Source organism: Limanda limanda, chromosome 3 (assembly GCF_963576545.1).
Source record: "Limanda limanda chromosome 3, fLimLim1.1, whole genome shotgun sequence".
In the NCBI taxonomy this organism is placed as follows: Eukaryota; Metazoa; Chordata; class Actinopteri; order Pleuronectiformes; family Pleuronectidae; genus Limanda; species Limanda limanda.
The window spans coordinates 3,263,817-3,281,817 of record NC_083638.1 but is presented as its reverse complement, the minus strand read 5'-3'; the positions used below and the strand labels follow the sequence as shown (position 1 = coordinate 3,281,817).

The 18,001-nt window shown below is 40.9% G+C and overlaps 1 protein-coding gene across 1 annotated transcript in view; it reads left to right on the top strand.

Moving 5' to 3' along the window:
- The window catches only part of LOC132998821 (uncharacterized), a 30,524-nt gene extending 12,964 nt beyond the window's left edge, over nucleotides 1-17,560 (top strand). The window contains exons 13-23 of the mRNA XM_061068567.1: nucleotides 1,809-1,982; nucleotides 2,508-2,658; nucleotides 4,321-4,349; nucleotides 4,814-4,990; nucleotides 6,440-6,613; nucleotides 7,453-7,626; nucleotides 8,008-8,177; nucleotides 9,425-9,442; nucleotides 17,129-17,179; nucleotides 17,319-17,381; nucleotides 17,481-17,560. Of these exons, the coding sequence (XP_060924550.1) occupies nucleotides 1,809-1,982; nucleotides 2,508-2,658; nucleotides 4,321-4,349; nucleotides 4,814-4,990; nucleotides 6,440-6,613; nucleotides 7,453-7,626; nucleotides 8,008-8,177; nucleotides 9,425-9,442; nucleotides 17,129-17,179; nucleotides 17,319-17,381; nucleotides 17,481-17,560 (1,261 nt within the window). The remainder of the gene's footprint in view (nucleotides 1-1,808; nucleotides 1,983-2,507; nucleotides 2,659-4,320; nucleotides 4,350-4,813; nucleotides 4,991-6,439; nucleotides 6,614-7,452; nucleotides 7,627-8,007; nucleotides 8,178-9,424; nucleotides 9,443-17,128; nucleotides 17,180-17,318; nucleotides 17,382-17,480) is intronic.
- Nucleotides 17,561-18,001: the final 441 nt, after the last annotated feature.

The following is an 18,001-nucleotide window of genomic DNA, read 5'->3' as shown; positions in this document are numbered from 1 at the left end:
GTTAGCAAAGATGTGCTTTGCACGAAGATGGTACTTCAGACTCGCTGTACTACGGTGGAAAGACAGTTCATCACTGCAGTATGTACACACAACTTTGGTTTTATCTATCCTCCAATTCCGAAACTTTTTAAGTCTAAATTTGCCGTTAAGCACACCGGGGTCAGTCTCCTCACTCATCACTTCGCTACTTCTTCACCCGCAGCAGGCAGGTAAACATCCGCGCTGGAGGACTACAGCAGGATATTGTGGTCAGACTTGGTGATGTGATTGATTTGCGTAAAAAAAATAAATTACGTGTTAAGGTTTCCAGATTAATCGCACGTGTTAACGTTGACAGCCTTAAAATGTATATATCCGCCTTCTGTCATTTATCTTTCTGTTACCACAACAATAAACAGAGATAATGGGGGTTTTTCGGGCATTTAGAAACCGTGATTAATCAGATAAATCACAGCTTCTCTGTGTTTAGGATGAGAATCACTGACTGTTCCTTTAAACTGAAGAAGCAGAACTGGAAATATTGTCTATTCTTCTTTCTTTTCAAACTAGAATTACCACCCTGCGTTTGTACGCCACCACCAACCAGTGCAGTGTCAGTGCCTCCAGGTTCCTGACATGTTGCATTCAAAATAATATGAGGTCACTGTGACCTTTTTTATAAAGCTTATAGTTAGAGCTAATTAGTGCGATGTTCCAAATTTGATTAAATGGCAAAAACCCCTGATGATGCTAAGACGCACAGGGAATTTATGACACAAGACACACGGAGCTTCTCTTTCCTGCTTCTCCTTCCTTTTCTCCATATTTATCACATCAAGATAATTCTTATCTGATCAGTACATGTTACTAACTTGACCCCTTTTCCCGGAGTTTCTGTGCCTTAGCGCCCGCGGATGCAGGGCCACAGCTGTGGCCGCACCATGGATTATGATTGTGGATCGCGTGTCGGAGGTCGCAATGGTGGATCCAGTTCGGTGGATTCTGTATCGTGCCAGCTGATCGTCGTTGTAATGGAGGATCCTTTGTCGCGTTGGCATCGGATGATGAGGGACCACGACCGAGGCGGCAGCTGATAATGGATTCTAACTAGCGGCGGTGGACAATGACTGTGGATTACAGTGGATCTCATCCTGATGCTGGATCGTGGTCTTGCTGCTGGCCAGAGACTGTGATTGCAGCGGGACTGCCTGACACATAGTATTGAAAAATGTTTACCCTCATGGATGCTGCTAAAAATCCTGATGATGTTTTCTTACACCTGACATCTATTGCATTTCTGTCCGTCCTGAGAGAGGGATCCTCACATGTGGCTCTCTCTGAGGTTTCTACATATTTTTACCTGTGAAAAGGGTTTTTAGTAGTTTTTCCTTACTCTTGTTGAGGGTTAAGGACAGAGGATGTCACACAATGTTAAAGCCCCATGAGACGAATTGTTATTTGTGAATGTGGGCTATACAAATAAAACTTGATTGATTGATTGAATGATTGACCTTTGACCTTTGACCACTGAAATTGAATCAGTTTATCTTTGAGTCCAACTGGTCAAAATGTGAAGAAATCCCCTAAAGACAGACTTGAGACATCATGTTCAAGAGGCTAGAAACATGTTGTGTGACCTTGACCTTTGACCACCTGAATCTTATGAGTTCCTCTGTCAGTCTAAACGAACGCTTGCTCCAAATCTGAAAGGATTCTCTTGAGGAGTTTTTAAAATGTTCATGAGGCAAAAAGGGGATTTACCAGAGTGAGGGTCACATGATCACGTTTTGTATGAATGTTGTTCTAGCAGATATTTTCTTTAATTACAGACTCGATGGTTGTCGACTCTCAGCGACTCACTGTGAAGTCGTGGCCTCAGCTCTGAAGTCAGACCCCTCACATCTGAGAGAACTGGATCTGACTCTAAACATGCTGCAGGATTCAGGAGTGAAGCTGCTGTGTTCTGGACTGGAGAGTCCAAACTGTCGACTGGAGACTCTGAGGTCCTTAAATCCGTCTTTACTTTTCAGACTTTCTTTCTCATTGGGTCATTATTTATTTAAATTGTCTCAGTTCTGCTCTGCTCACTGTCCCTCAGTCATCTGTCCCTCACCCAGCCTGTCAGTCACGTCCACCTTATCAACTCCATTCACCTGCACTCACCTTCTCCTGATCACTAAGAAAGTGTCAGTAAATAACATGTGGACTGAGGCCGAGCACTCGTCCTCCTCAGGTTTTCAAAATACGATACATTCTTATTGAAACACACAGTTGATAAGTATAGAAACAAACAGGAAGTGACTGTCAGGAGCCATCCCTACTTTAAACGGTGTTTTATTACACAACCCTGACCAACACACAGAGAAGAAGCTGATGAATGAAAAAATGGTCCAAGATGTCTGATCTGATATTTATCTTCAGGTCACAGACTGGACTGAGGTCAGCAGCAAGTTGAGAATCTGTGTTGACATGATGACGATCCACAACAACAGGAGAACACATTCTAATATTCATATTACTTTATTCAGGTTGAAGTACTGCAGTCTGTCAGAGATCAGCTGTTCTTCTCTGGCTTCAGCTCTGAGGTCAAACCCCTCTCATCTGAGAGAACTGGATCTGAGTAGAAACAACAACCTGCAGGACTCAGGAGTGAAGGAGCTGTGTGGTTTTCTACAGAGTGTAGCTTGACGAGCACGGCTTGATCTCGGCTCGGTGTTAGCGTCTGTGTTAGCAAAGATGTGCTTTGCACGAAGATGGTACTTCAGACTCGCTGTACTACGGTGGAAAGACAGTTCATCACTGCAGTATGTGCACACAACTTTGGTTTTATCTATCCTCCAATTCCGAAACTTTTTAAGTCTAAATTTGCCGTTAAGCACACCGGGGTCAGTCTCCTCACTCATCACTTCGCTACTTCTTCACCCGCAGCAGGCAGGTAAACATCTGCGCTGGAGGACTATGGCAGGATATTGTGGTCAGACTTGGTGACGTGATTAAGTTGCGGAAAAAAAAAAATTACGTGTTAAGGTTTTCAGATTAATCGCAGGTGTTAACGTTGACAGCCTTAAAATGTATATATCCGCCTTCTGTCATTTATCTTTCTGTTACCACAACAATAAACAGAGAAAATGGGGGTTTTTCGGGCATTTAGAAACGGTGATTAATTAGATAAATCACAGCTTCTCTGTGTTTAGGATGAGAATCACTGACTGTTCCTTTAAACTGAAGAAGCAGAACTGGAAATATTGTTTATTCTTTTCAAACTAGAATTACCACCCTGCGTTTGTACGCCACCACCAACCAGTGCAGTGTCAGTCCCTCCAGGTTCCTGACATGTTGCATTAAAAATAATATGAGGTCACTGTGACCTTTGATCACTGAATTTGAATCAGTTTATCTTTGAGTCCAACTGGTCAAAATGTGAAGAAATCCCCTAAAGACAGACTTGAGACATCATCTTATAGAGGACAGAAACATGTTGTGCGACCTTGACCTTTGACCTTTCACCACCTGAATCTTATGGGTTCCTCTGTCAGTCCAAACGAACGCTTGTGTGACGGTGTGTGTTTGTACTGCTGCTCTTTTCATTCATCCCTCATGACTCAGGCTTGCTAGAACAATTAAACTTTATTTTCTGAAACCACAAATGGAACACAATCATTCGGTGCTGTGGAAACTGCATCTGCCTGACACGTGATCGTATAGTTTTGCATTATCCCACTATAAACAAACAAACCTGAAACCACAAATGGAACACAATCATCTATAAAAGAAAAGTTACAAAAAATGCATTTTATTAAACACTAAATTAACCATAATCAACTAAAACACTGACAGACAGAAGGGACACAACTTACGCGGTGCTGTGGAAACTGCATCTGAGGGAAAAAAGAGGTTGCACCCCACTAATCCCCACTAATCCCCGGAAGTTCCTGTTGTGGCCCTTCAAAATAAAATAAACACAGCAAAATAAAAGAAATACCTTAAAAAATGATGACTGCAGTTCCGAGTTGGACAGGATTTTAACAATCAACATATTTACACCGTTACACTTGCACCAAATCTGAAAGGATTCTCTTGAGGAGTTTTTAACATGTTCATGAGGCAAAAAGGGGATTTACCAGAGTGAGGGTCACATGATCACGTTTTGTATGAATGTTGTTCTAACAGATATTTTTTTTTAATTACAGACTCGGTGGTTTAGGTCTTAGACTCTCAGAAGCTCACTGTGAAGTCGTTGCCTCAGCTCTGAAGTCAGACCCCTCACATCTGAGAGAACTGGATCTGACTCTAAAAATGCTGCAGGATTCAGGAGTGAAGCTGCTGTGTCCTGGACTGGAGAGTCCAAACTGTCGACTGGAGACTCTGAGGTCCTTAAATCCTTCTTCACTTTTCAGACTTTCTTTCTTATTAGGTCATTATTTATTTAAATTGTCTCAGTTCTGCTCTGCTCACTGTCCCTCAGTCATCAGTCATTCACCCAGCCTGTCAGTCACGTCCACCTCATCTACTCCATTCACCTGCACTCGTCCTCCTCAGGTTTTCAAAATACGATACATTCTTATTGAAACACACAGTTGATAAGTATAGAAACAAACAGGAAGTGACTGTCAGGAGCCATCCCTACTTTATACTGTGTTTTATTACACAACCCTGACCAACACACAGAGAAGAAGCTAATGAATGAAAAAATGGTCCAAGATGTCTGATCTGATATTTATCTTCAGATCACAGACTGGACTGAGGTCAGCAGCAAGTTGAGAGTCTGTGTTGACATGATGACGATCCACAACAACAGGAGGACACATTCTAATATTTATATTTCTTTATTCAGGTTGAGGTCCTGCAGTCTGTCAGAGATCAGCTGTTCTTCTCTGGCTTCAGCTCTGAGGTCAAACCCCTCTCATCTGAGAGAACTGGATCTGAGTAGAAACAACGACCTGCAGGACTCAGGAGTGAAGGAGCTGTGTGGTTTTCTACAGAGTCCAACCTGTCGACTGGAGTCTCTGGGGTCAGACATCATGTTTTATTGTTAAAGGTTCAGTGTGTAGAATTTAGTGACATCTAGTGGTGAAGTGTCATGTTGCAGCTGAACACATTGGCTCCCTGTCCATTTCAGAATTGATTTTAAGATTTTACTGATCACTTTTAAATCATCATCACAGAATTATTGAGCCTGTATGTTCCTGCACGCAGCCTTAGATCCTCAGGTGGATCGTGCTATTCCAAAGTCCAGGTTGAAACTAATCCTTGACCGTGCTTTCACCATCAGGGCCCCTCGGCTTTGGAACGGCCCCCTGAGGAGATAAGGCAGAGTCAGTGACTTCTTTTAAATCACTTCTTTAAGGAGACATATTGTGCAAATTCCACTTTTGTAGTGCTTCTACACGTTAATATGGGTATCTGGCATGTCTACAGTCCCCAAAACTCTGGAAAAAAACAACTCCCGCGATTTGTTATGGTTCCTCTATGTCAGAAACGATACTCTTGAGTGCGTGCAATGGGATTACGACCGATAAGTACGTCATTGTCGAACCATGCCCAAGTAGGGAGTCTCGCTACATGGCCTTGGACAGCCCCCCACCATCATCTCACCGGCTCCGGGGAGAGATGGTGGAGTTGCATTAGCATTAGCATTGGCACTGACAGAGCTCCACCGGAGCCAGGCCGTTGGAGCCCGGGCTCCATCGTCTCAGCGGCTCCGAGTGATGGAAACGCGACCCTCAGACAGGCGTAGCTCCGGGAGGAACCCGGGGCTTACCGCGGAGCACACCAACAGACTTTTGCCAATTCTTTCAGGGGCCTTGCCTTGAAATATGAATTCAACCCATTTCACTCTTGTGTCTTCTGAGTGTGGGACGTTACATACAGATCTGTGCAGCCGACCACAGCGCATCTTGAGTGCAAGCTTTTGTGCACCTTGGGAAACCGGCTTCCCCAGCCTCGCAGGCAGGCTTCGATCCGCCTGACTCTGGTTCAAAACGATATGGTTGCAAGATTGTATCTTCGTCTCCATATTTCTACAAAGGTAACGGATGGCAAAAATCCGGGCGCTCGTATCTCGTGGGGGGAGGGGCACTCAAAACAGGTCAATCTGAGGAGGGCTGTTTTAGACAGGGTAAAAAGGGAGCTGTTTTAAATGATCCTTGTGGTATTTTGACCAAAATATGTTTCAGACATTTCATTAAGACCCCAACGAACCGTATCAACTGTGGTAAAATGGGTATAATATATCTCCTTTAAAACCCATTTTATAGATTTGCTTTCATGTGATGTTGTGTTTTTACTGTTTTTATCATTTTCACCTTTTATTTACTTGTTATTTCATCTCTGTTGTCATTTTAATGCTTTTATGGGTTCAAGTTTCTATTCACTTTTCTTGCTTTGCTGCTAAAGCACTTTGTGAAATATGTTTTTAAAAAGTCAATAAAGAGTATTATTATTATTATTATTTGTGCAGGTTGAAGTGCTGCAGACTGTCAGAGATCAGCTGTTCTTCTCTGGCTTCAGCTCTGAGGTCAAACCCCTCTCATCTGACAAAACTTGATCTGAGCTACAACAACCTGCAGGACTCAGGAGTGAAGGAGCTGTGTGGTTTTCTACAGAGTCCAACCTGTCGACTGGAGTCTCTGGGGTCAAACATCAAGTGTTATTGTTAAAGGTTCAGTGTGTAGAATTTAGTGGCATCTAGTGGTGAAGTGTCATGTTGCAGCTGAACACCCCCCCTCCTTTCCAAACATGAAAGAGAACCTGTGGTAGCTTCAGTTTTCATAGAAACTCAAAAGGTTTAGTTTGTCCAGTTTGGGCTACTGTAAAAAACATAGCTGCCTCTGTAGAGAGGACCCACTCCTGATTTATATATAAAGCATGTAAATATAAAGTAGTTGAATATAAATGTTTCATTTTAGGGTAAAGAAAACAACAATTAGTTTCCAACCAGTTCAGAACGCAGCAGCTTCTCACTGGTATTAGACAGCAACATCACATCTCCCTGATCCTCGCTTCTCTCCATTGGCTTCCTGTCTGTTTTAGAATTGATTTTTAGATTTTACTGATCAGTTTTAAAGCATCTAGCCCAAAACTACATCACAGAATTATTGAGCCCGTATGTTCCTGCACACAGCCTTAGATCCTCAGGTGTATCCTGCTGTTCCAATGTCCAGGTTGAAACTAAACCGTGACCGTGCTTTCACAATCAGGGCCCCCTTAGGAGATAAGGCAGAGTCAATGACTTCTTTTAAATCACATAAAACCCATTGCTATAGACTTGCTTTTATGTGATGTTGTGTTTTTACTGTTTTTTTTAATAATTTTCACCTTTTTTTAATTTTCATTTATCTCTTTTGTCATTTTACTGCTTTTATGGGTTCAAGTTTTTATTTACTTTTCTTGGTTTGCTGTCAAAGCACTTTGTAAACTCTGTTTTTAAAAGTACTATGTCAATAAAGTTTATTATTGTTATAATTTATCCAGGTTGGATTACTGCAGTCTGTCAGAGATCAGCTGTTCTTCTCTGGCTTCAGCTCTGAGGTCAAACCCCTCTCATCTGAGAGAACTGGATCTGAGTGACAACGACCTGCAGGACTCAGGAGTGAAGGAGCTGTGTGGTTTTCTAAAGAGTCCATCCTGTCTACTGGAGACTCTGTGGTCAGTTCACTGACTGACTTTTGTAGATCTCATATTTATAAACAGCATTCATACCCAATTGATTTCATCAAATTCTAATTTAATATAATTCCTCTTCATACATAACTTGAATCCATTGATTAATTAATCTGTGACATTTTAAATATTCAGCTACTTGTTAAAACACATCTGAGTTTAGTTCTGAGTTTCCTAAACTGATCTGCAGGACAGAGACCGGGTCCAAATAATCAGTTTTACTGAATCAACACTCGTTTTTAGTCCAACATGTCTGATTTCATATTTATCTTCCATGTTAAGAGTCTGTGCTGACATGAATATGTATCTGTTATTTTCACACATGAACTCAGCTTAATTTACAGTTAAGTTTTATTCTTTTTTCAGGTTGATTGGCTGCAGTCTGTCAGAGATCAGCTGTTCTTCTCTGGCTTCAGCTCTGAGGTCAAACCCCTCTCATCTGAGAGAACTGGATCTGAGCCACAGCAACCTTCAGGACTCAGAAGTGAAGGAGCTGCTTGATCTAAAGCAGAGTTCAACCTGTCGACTGGAGACTCTGAGGTCAGTAGATGGTTGGAGTCAGTCCACGCTGCTTTCATCAGTATTTTACTAAACACAGTCAGTATCACAGATCCAGGGTCTGTGCTACCAAGCAGGATTTGTGGTTATCAGGTTAACTTCAGGTTTAGTTGTTTCAGTCCTACAAAGCTTGTCCACTTCTTAACGAGGTAAATCACCATGGTAACATATATATATAAACGGCTTACCTGCCCCAGGTTAAGTTGGAGATCAAACCGTATAAAAGCTCTGCCCACTGACCACAGTGACTCTACACTGTTGTGTGATGCACACTCTCCTTAAAGGGAAGGATAAGGGAAGTTTAAATCAACGTCTGGTTGGTTCAGTTGATCTCTAACTCACCCAGAACACCTCAATCTCTCCAGACTCATCCTGTCACCAAAACACCAGATGCACTCAGTCAGCTTTCTGGAGACAGGTCCATGTGTTTTCATAGAGTAGTGATGTCAGAGGTTTCACCACAGTGTGTGTCCTAAGAGTCAGGGAGTCAGGGTCAGTTTGTGTACTCAGAAACATTGAGTCAGTGTGTGTCTCAGAGACAGTGTGTGTCAAACTAAAGCTCATTATCGAGGACACATCCTGGGATTCAAACGTTTCTCATCTAGAATCTTCTTCTCTTCCACGTGTCTTGTTAGTAAACAACAGATTCAGATCTCGTGGCCTCGAGTTATTTATCTCGTTCACGCAGGTTATTATATCGTGGTCACGTATTATATTTTTTCCAAATGTCACCAGGAGTCGCTGTAACTTACACAATTGCAGATGTTTTACCAGCTGTTCTTCCTGCATTTAGCAGCTGTAACTGAGTTTATTTTATTCTGGATCATGTGTTTGTTCTCCTCAGATTTTTATTATAGAACAGTTTGATCCTGGTTGTGAAATATGAGGCTCTGCTGTCAGTCAAACTGTCCATGTCTGTGATTGGTCATACACAGTAAAACCCGCCCCATAAATGTGCATGTGCTCACACAGTGAAACATGTCTTCACCTGTAGCAGCAGTAAATCCAGCTCTCAGGTGTCCACTCTGCACTTTGACATGCAGAAGACACACACTGAGCTCTTAGCGTGTTCATTCCAACATGTGAACATGAAGCAGAGAGGAAGCTGCTCCACCTCTGAACAGGACTGAAGTCCCTGCTGCTCTTTCTACTGGATGTGCTGCATCACTGACTCACAGCTGATGAAGTGAGTCTCTGTAACACTGATGTCTTCTTCTCTCAACAGGTGGAAGTCTGTGTGAAGGTGAGTGTGAAGAGGACAGTGTGTGTGGACGGAGGCTGAGCTGTGTCCTGAGGATCCAGAGGCTGAAGCAGCAGCAGCTTGTGTGTAGAGCGGCTCTGACTGGGCCTTGTTGCTGGGAGGCAGAGTGGAGACAGAGCTCCAGAGGAATCAGAGGAGGTGAACTGCTCTGAGATCAGCTGTCACACAGTGTCCAGTCCACCGTCCTCCCTGTGTGTTCCTGTGGATGTGACACAGCATCATCTCTGGATCTGCTGCTGCTCTGTCCTTTGACTCACAAAAGTCAAAGTCGTAAATATTTCCGTGTTCTGCAGAAATGTTATCAAAGTTAATGCAAATTTTACTTTCAAATGTTAAAATTGACATTATATTTACTAGTTGGGACGTGAAGCTGTGAGCAGTCGCTGTTATAAATAAATAACTGCTGAGTTCAGACAAGCTTCTTATATTTTAAACAGCTTCCCCCTGATCCTGCTGACGGCAGCGTGTTAGCATGTTGTGTTGAAAACTAAAGACATCAGGTGAAAACCATGAGCACTGCAGGGAATCAGAAAGTGTAAAGTCGTGTTATCTGAACACAGATTGATGAGACCAGGCTGTAAATAAGATGCTCAGTACATTGAAGTATAAAGTTAACAGTGACTTCTAAGAGTCGATGTAAATAAAGAAAAAAAGAAAATGAAAAAAATTTCTTTTTCAGATTAAAACATAACCCAATGAGAAGCTGAGGTTGTTTTCTGTTCAAAGTTAATTTAATCACGTTATTTGTCAAATAGTGAAGTTTGACATGAACATAGTTTAATAACCTGCTTCACCTAATGACTCTGATGTAAAGTGGTGTGAGTCTGTGGGTGAAAGACGTTTAGAAACACAGATAATTGGTTTGGAGCCGGGAGCCTGCGGCTCTGCTTCACTGAGAAGATGAAAACGTCTGGACTCATCAGATCGAATCAGTTCAATGACTTCATGAAAAACATGTGAATTCATATTTTGATGATTTTCATTCTCACTGGATTCTTCACACATGTGTTCATAACTGATCTGCATGTTCCTGCTCATGTACAAAGAGATAGAAAGTTTTATACAAGTGGACTTTCTTTCATGTACAGCGTTTATATAACATCGGACAATAAGATCACACTCATCGACATTTATTCACAAATGTACATGAAATAAAAGGAAACGAGGGAATATCCCTTAAAGTGACATTTTTCAATCCATAACGTAATCAACTGCAGAAGAATCATTTATATACAGTCTCTGATCGTACTTCACACACAGACCTCACTACGTCCAGGAAGTGATGTCATCACTTGTAACTGTCGTATGTCAAGATGTTGTGTAAACTCCGACAGGACGTTATAATGTTTTATCAATGATAATAGATTATTCTGAGTATGATCTCATTCAGGTTAAGCTCATCAGAACATACTGTTTATATGTCAGTGTCTTATTCAGATTATTGTCTTAATCTGGTTGATACCAGAATATTGTATCCATGGAAAAAGTGATGTGTATTAAAATATACAAATTAATTTGTGTGTTGTGGGGGGGATGATGGGATTTCCCCAGCGGTATAACAAAGGGCATATTCAGGACTCACCTGATCCAGAACTATCTTCAGGCTTTATCACATAATAAATAAATCATTGCCTGATTGGGTATAAACAGCATCTGCAAGGTATCGCCCCCTGGTGGTTTTCATCATTGTAGGTGAATTGAAATGACTGTAAACACATTTTTGTTTGGCTTCAGAAACATTTATTATCACATTTATATCCTAGTTTCAACCCCAGTGATCCTTTCTGTGGGATTTGACAGTTTTGAAACATTGTCAACATGTTAACTACTTAATAAACGTAAAGGTTTGTTTTTATTGAACTTTAATTTTCCTTGTCTCTTTGTTCAACACTGAAACATGGTGAAACTTTTATTCTCCAGACTCCAGACAGAGCAGATACGAGAAAGCAACTCGTTCAGACCAAGCTGCTGTTTCCTCTTTAATTTCATAGACTCTGGGTCCAGTATCAATCAACTGTTCAACCAGATGTGTGCAGATGGATGTGCAGACGATGTGAGGCCAGTAAATCTGCTCTGCACACAGCTGATTACATGCTGGAGCACATTGGCGCTGGTCGACGGGAAAACGATACCGAGCCGCGAAGCCACAAAATCCAGGCACTAGCAGTTTATAGCAGACGTGTAATCTGGGCGGTCAGTCTTCATATCTGATTCTGCCCTGAGACACAGGAAGCTGCCAAGACCTGGAGCCTGATGCTCTTTAAATCTATAATATCCTAATATTAACACACAGTAAAAGAAGTGGACGGAACCTCAAGCCTGGCTGCTGTGTGTGTGTGTGTGTGTGTGTGTGTGTGTGTGTGTGTGTGTGTGTGTGTGTGTGTGTGTGTGTGTGTGTGTGTGTGTGTGTGTGTGTGTGTGTGTGTGTGTGTGTGTGTGTGTGTGTGTCCTTTGTTTGAAGCATCAGGACGAGGGGACCTGGTTTCTCCTCCGTCTCCTGTGAGGCCACGTTCTGTTGTTAGAACCTGATCGGGCTCAATGATGTGAAGCTCGCGGTGACACAGCTGCTGTTGTGACCGCTGACGTTAAACCAAAATACTCCCTGATGTCACAAAACATGTAACGGCCGGCCGAACGCCGCCAACCTGGCATCAGCGGTGGTGCGGGAACCGGACTGATGCTTGTGTTCCATCATCATCAGGAAGGTACTTTAGGTGAACAAGAGATTCGTCTGGGGGGCCTCTTTATGAACAAGTGACAAGGCTCGGGTAAAAACGGCCGAACAACCACAAGGAAATACAATATGACTTTCAAAATGCTGAAGAAGTAAAAGGAGACGTAGAGACAGAAAGTTACTGCAAAACAATCACAGTAGAACAAAAACATCCAAAAGAAAAGTGTCGACAAAAAAATCCTTAAAGAATTGTTAAACTGTTACAGGGAGAAGCACAATGAGTTTGACTGAATGAAAAACCTCCACATTGAACAGTGAACTGAAAAGACACAAAACGACAAAATGCAAAAGGAAAGGGACTCAAAAGAGACACGTGTGTTTGACTCGGCATAAAATGACAACAATTTGACGCACATCCACAGAAACACAACAGCAAAGAGATGAAACACAAAGACAAATGGACACGATATAATTTCGAAGTAAAAATGACGACAAGGAGACAAAAACAGCCAAGTTTAAATGTAAAATGAGTTTGACTGAACACAAAATTACAACAAAGGGACGCAAAACATTCACAGAGACGTTGAGAACTGTGGTGGTTTAAATGTCAAATGATGATCTGTCGGTGACGCCACATTGAGAAACTCATCTGATCTCCTGTTAAACTCTAAACTTTAACCCACCACATAAAACATAGAGCTTAGGAAATCCATCCATCCGTTATCTTTGTTATCTTTACAGTTTATACCCTGAGGGAATTGGGGGGTGGGGGGGGACTGAGGAGGAAGCTGGAGAAGAACCAGAATCTTTGTGGTGTGAAGATTCAATCCGCTGTAAGAAGTTCAGAACACTGAAGTACGAGTTGTGAGCTCATGAACGCAACATTTCAAACTTCTATTTCTGCATGGAGGCTTTTAGAGGTTCAGTGTTGAGATGTGTGTGTGTGTGTGTGTCTGTGCATGTGTGTGTGTGTAGTGGGCGGGGGGTGCTGTAAGGGATCGACTTGCTCTGCTAATCTTGCTACAACAGCTGCACCCCCCACAACCCCCCCACCCCCCTGGTCAAGAAGACGGTCCAACATTAGAGAGGAACAATTCTCCACAGCCTGGAAACCAAGTCGTTTATATACTAAGTGTATAAAAGTGATAGATGATTTAACAACTGTTACTCATGTAAACCGTAAATGCTCTGTATCTATATAGTTCTCTTCTAGTCTTGATGACACCTCAAAGATCTTTAATGTGAACGTTGCTGTTCTCGTATAAATAGATATATAGATATAATTAGAGGTAAAGTAAAAAGATGTGCAAATGGTCAACAAATAATCTGTAATATATAAGAAAATACTGAACTTAAATGAGTAAAACCTGAACTAAAAACTAAACATGTGACTCTGGAGACGTCAATTCATATTTCATCATGTTTCACTGTCAATTATTTTATCCCAAAAATGCCAGAATGTAAATAAAGACAAACCTGTGAACAACAACTAACATCTTGTGCTTATATCACAGTAAACAATATCTTGTTAAACATGGCAACAAGTAACCAGAATCATTTTTAGTCAAATTTATTTTAAATATTTTAAAAAGTCAGCAACATAAGTATTAGAAGTAACAAACAAAACAACCTAACAGGATAAATAATCAGTAACATAAATTAATATAAATAAATGTTTAATTTCCCGTCTGAAAAGGAGCAGAAAGAATGAACAAGTTTCTTCCTCTGTTCTGTAACAAACATGATACAAACTCTGATCTCCCCCTGGACCCATCCGTACACCACATCCCGTCTTCTTCTTCTTCTTCTTCTTCTTCGTCTTCTTCTTCTTCGTCGTCTTCTTCGTCTTCTTCGTCTTCTCCTCTCACGTCTTTCTCGCTGCTGACGAAACTCTGGACCAGGAGGTTTGACAGTGACGCGCTGCTGAATCTCTTGCTTCCTCTTCAGGTCAGAAGCTCATAAAACACATCAGCACCGTCACCACTTCAATCACTGGAACCTTTTGTCAGCGACTCTTTGAACAGGACAGAAGTCTCACTCTGATTTACATCCCCGAGGAGGAGGAGTGAAACAACAGACCTGGCGTCCAGGGACAGGAGCAGAGCTGCACATTTGTCCCCTCTACAGGAAGTGACCTGGTGGCAGATAGAGAGAGCAGGTTGAATTGATTTAACCTTTGACCCCTGAGAGGAGAAGATCTGTTCTCAAGACAGAATCACAGTGGAGGACGGCGAGGACACTAAAGAGACGATACGTCATGAACCCTTTAACAGACTCACTGGGAATAAGGTGCACAAATAAAAAACTTAAACCTTCAGCCTCTGTCTTTACATTTGATTCACTGGTCTTATTTGAAATGTAATAAAATGTAAAATATTCTTCACTGAAATGAAGCAGAACGTTCAATAGAAGAAGTGTCAGTGCTTGACGTGATTCATATAATGCTTTAAATGCTTTAAATACAATATATAATATAATAACAACAATAATAATAATTTCATCTATGATCGCACTGATGATCAATGAGATCTTCATCAATCTGCACAATCCTAGTAGTTATTTTGCAGTATTTTATTTAATTTAGCAGTATCTTGTAGTTTTGTGTAGTTCTTTTAGTAATTTCTTAACCATTAGATATTTGACAAAGATGAAATGAAACACACAGTAAACCATCATTACTCACATCATCATAGTGTAGTTGTGGTGAATTATTTTGGCTGTGATAAGTTAAATCTGAGAACATGCTTATAGTTCAGCCTCTGATATTCTGACTTCACTTTCTGTGATGAATGAACAGGGATGTTTCTGTTTGATTGACAGACTGAATTTAACTCTCATCCTTATTATCATCTATGTGACATTTCTGTGGTTTCTCACCGTTTCTGGTAAATCACAGTTTCAGTGATGTTTCACAACAGAGGAGAGAACAGGAGCATTTTCAGGAACAAGGACGTGAGTCATCAGAGTTCAGATCGACACCAGCTGATTACTACACAGCTACACTCCTACTCACTGTGCAGTACTGACTGTGTACAGTTAGTAATTTAGTTCCGCTAAAAGCAAAATAAATGTTTACAAACCTTCTTCGTGGTTTGTTCGCAGAGTTTCTGCAGGTTCAACATGTTGATAATAATTATAACTTTATTTATAAAGCACTTTTCAAAAATCTGAGAGGAAATTGGTGTCAAGTTGTAAATTGCATCATCAGTTTTCTGGAAAGTGTCAATAAAGTTTAATACTGTTATTATAATTGTTATTATTATTAATATGTGTTATTGTGTATGGATTGTTGCTTGTGTTTAGAGGCGGTGTCTCTTTCCTCTTTCACAAACACAGGCTGGAATACTCGATTTCTGACCAGAGATCCACAGTTTCATTGTTCTGATTATCGAAGCAGGAGTTTACTTCCAGGTCCTGAGGTTCTGTAACTGGATATTATCTCTATGTACTTATATCTCTTTATATAAACTGTTATATGACAAATGCGTTTTAAAGCAAACACGACAGAGAGTGAAGGGCAGAGGCACGGCATGGTTAACCAATCTGCTGTGTGTGTCTGTGTGTGTGTGTGTGTGTGTATGTGTGTGCGCGTATGAGTGCGTGTGTGTGTGTGTCCCAGCAGGATATTTGCATCCTATTAGAGCGGTTAGTCGTGCCCATCAAAGAGGTCAGAGGTCAACCACCTCGCCACGCAACAGGAAGTAGTAAGTCAGAGTCCGACAGTGGCCGAGAGAACATGTGCACCTGTCGAGCTCCAACACACCACAGCTGTAAAGTTCATTTGAAACATCTTTCAGTTCAAATTCTAAAGTTGTTTTGGGTTGAAATAACAAAGTTGACGTCCTGTATCTGTAGAGTTTTACAGAATCAGGTTTTCTTTTCCAGCTGGATTTTTCTTCCATTTTTTTTGGTAATGAAGCTGCAAAATTAGCTGCAAATAAAGATAATGATAATAAATCTTATATGTATTAATTTTCAAGCAAGTTAAAGTGATTTACAAGTGAAAAAAGAACAGAAATTAAAATGAAACCCTCCTTGTGGATTTACAAGTATGATATTGCTATGAATACAATAAAACAAATGCAGATAGATAATTAATTAATTAATTAAATGTGGCAACAAGGATGATATGGTGACATTTAAATGACGGGAATAGTACATATAAATGGCTGAACTAAATATGTATTTAAAGTATAAAAAAAATCGAATTAAGTTAGATATAAACTAATCAAATGCCATTATATGTAATGCTGGTAATATTTAACAGTAGACACAACAGGGCACCAGGGGGCAGTGCAGAGGATTTGGGGAACCCTCACGTCGTTCATCTTCGTTTGCAGCGAACGTTGCAGGTGAAAGCTTGAAACAAAAACAAATATCACTCGTCACTACTGTTGCACTTTAATAAAGTTACTTATTTAAGATTAAAGGAAAAAATGTCCTGAGAACTTTTCACTCAAGCCTAGTTTTTTTTATATTCTTAATTTAAATATAAATAAATGTATTTATGTTTAACCCATTTTCAGGCCAAAGGATATTTCGAATTTAAAAATAAATAAATACAACAATAATTCAGCAACTGTAAAACAATGGATTTGAAGAAACTACGACACAAAGCTGTTTTTAAATGAATCAAAATATTAAAAAAATAAATATAGATATTAAATAGTAAAACATTTCAAATCTAATCTTAAAGTGATGCTGTACTTTAAGAAAGTGTCAACAACACAAGAAAAGACATGTTAAACAGAGTTGTTGTTGTTAGTGTTTGTGTGTTTGTGTTGTGAGACTCCCTCTGAGCTCCAGTCCATCTGGAAACCACATCCAGGTCCATCAGGCCGTCCTCCCGTCCAGTGTGTCCCAACATGTCCCAATGTTTCCCAGTGTGTCCTTGTGTATCCCATCATATCCAAACGTGTCCCAATGTGTCCCAGTGTGTCACAGTGTGTCCCAACATGTCCTTATGTGTTCCAACTTGTCCCAATGTTTCCCAGTGTATCGTAACGTGTCCCAATGTTTCCCAGTTTTTCCCAACGTGTCCAAAGGTGTGCCAATATGTCCCAACGTGTCCCAACGTGTCCAAAGGTGTCCCAATATGTCACAGTGTGTCCCAACATGTGCTTATGTGTTCCAACTTGTCCCAATGTGTCCCAGTGTATCGTAACGTGTCCCAATGTGTCCCAGTTTTTCCCAACGTGTCCAAAGGTGTCCCAATATGTCCCAACGTGTGTCCCAACGTGTCCAAAGGTGTCCCAATATGTCACAGTGTGTCCCAACATGTCCTTATGTGTTCCAACTTGTCCCAATGTGTCCCAGTGTATCGTAACGCGTCCCAATGTGTCCCAGTTTTTCCCAACGTGTCCAAAGGTGTCCCAATATGTCCCAACATGTCCCAATTTGTTCAAATGTTTCCCAACTTGTCCTGACGTGTCCTCGCCCACTGAGGTCGGATCAGACCGGGGTTTCATGGTCTCCTCGTTGGAGCTTTGATGGCGACGCTGGCGACAGGTGACGCGACTGAAAGATTTACTGTGTGTTTGTTTTCACTTGATGGACGGACAACAGAAGCCATTAACAGGCTGACTCAAACAAAACATGAGCCGCAGTAAATTCAGGTAATTGGGTGAAAGGTACAGAAAGTGATCTGGAAAAAACAAATCCATCAAATCATTGAATTATTAGTAAGATTAGATTAGATTAGATTAGTAAAACGCACCTTGAGAATATTTTAGTTTAAGATGTTCTGCCTGTGAAGGAAAGAACCTCGAGAACCTCAGTGAGCAAAAGGTTATAAAATAAATGATAAATGGATCCATCAAGAAGATTATTCACAGCAAACATAATCACTAGTTTCAGCGGTTTCATTA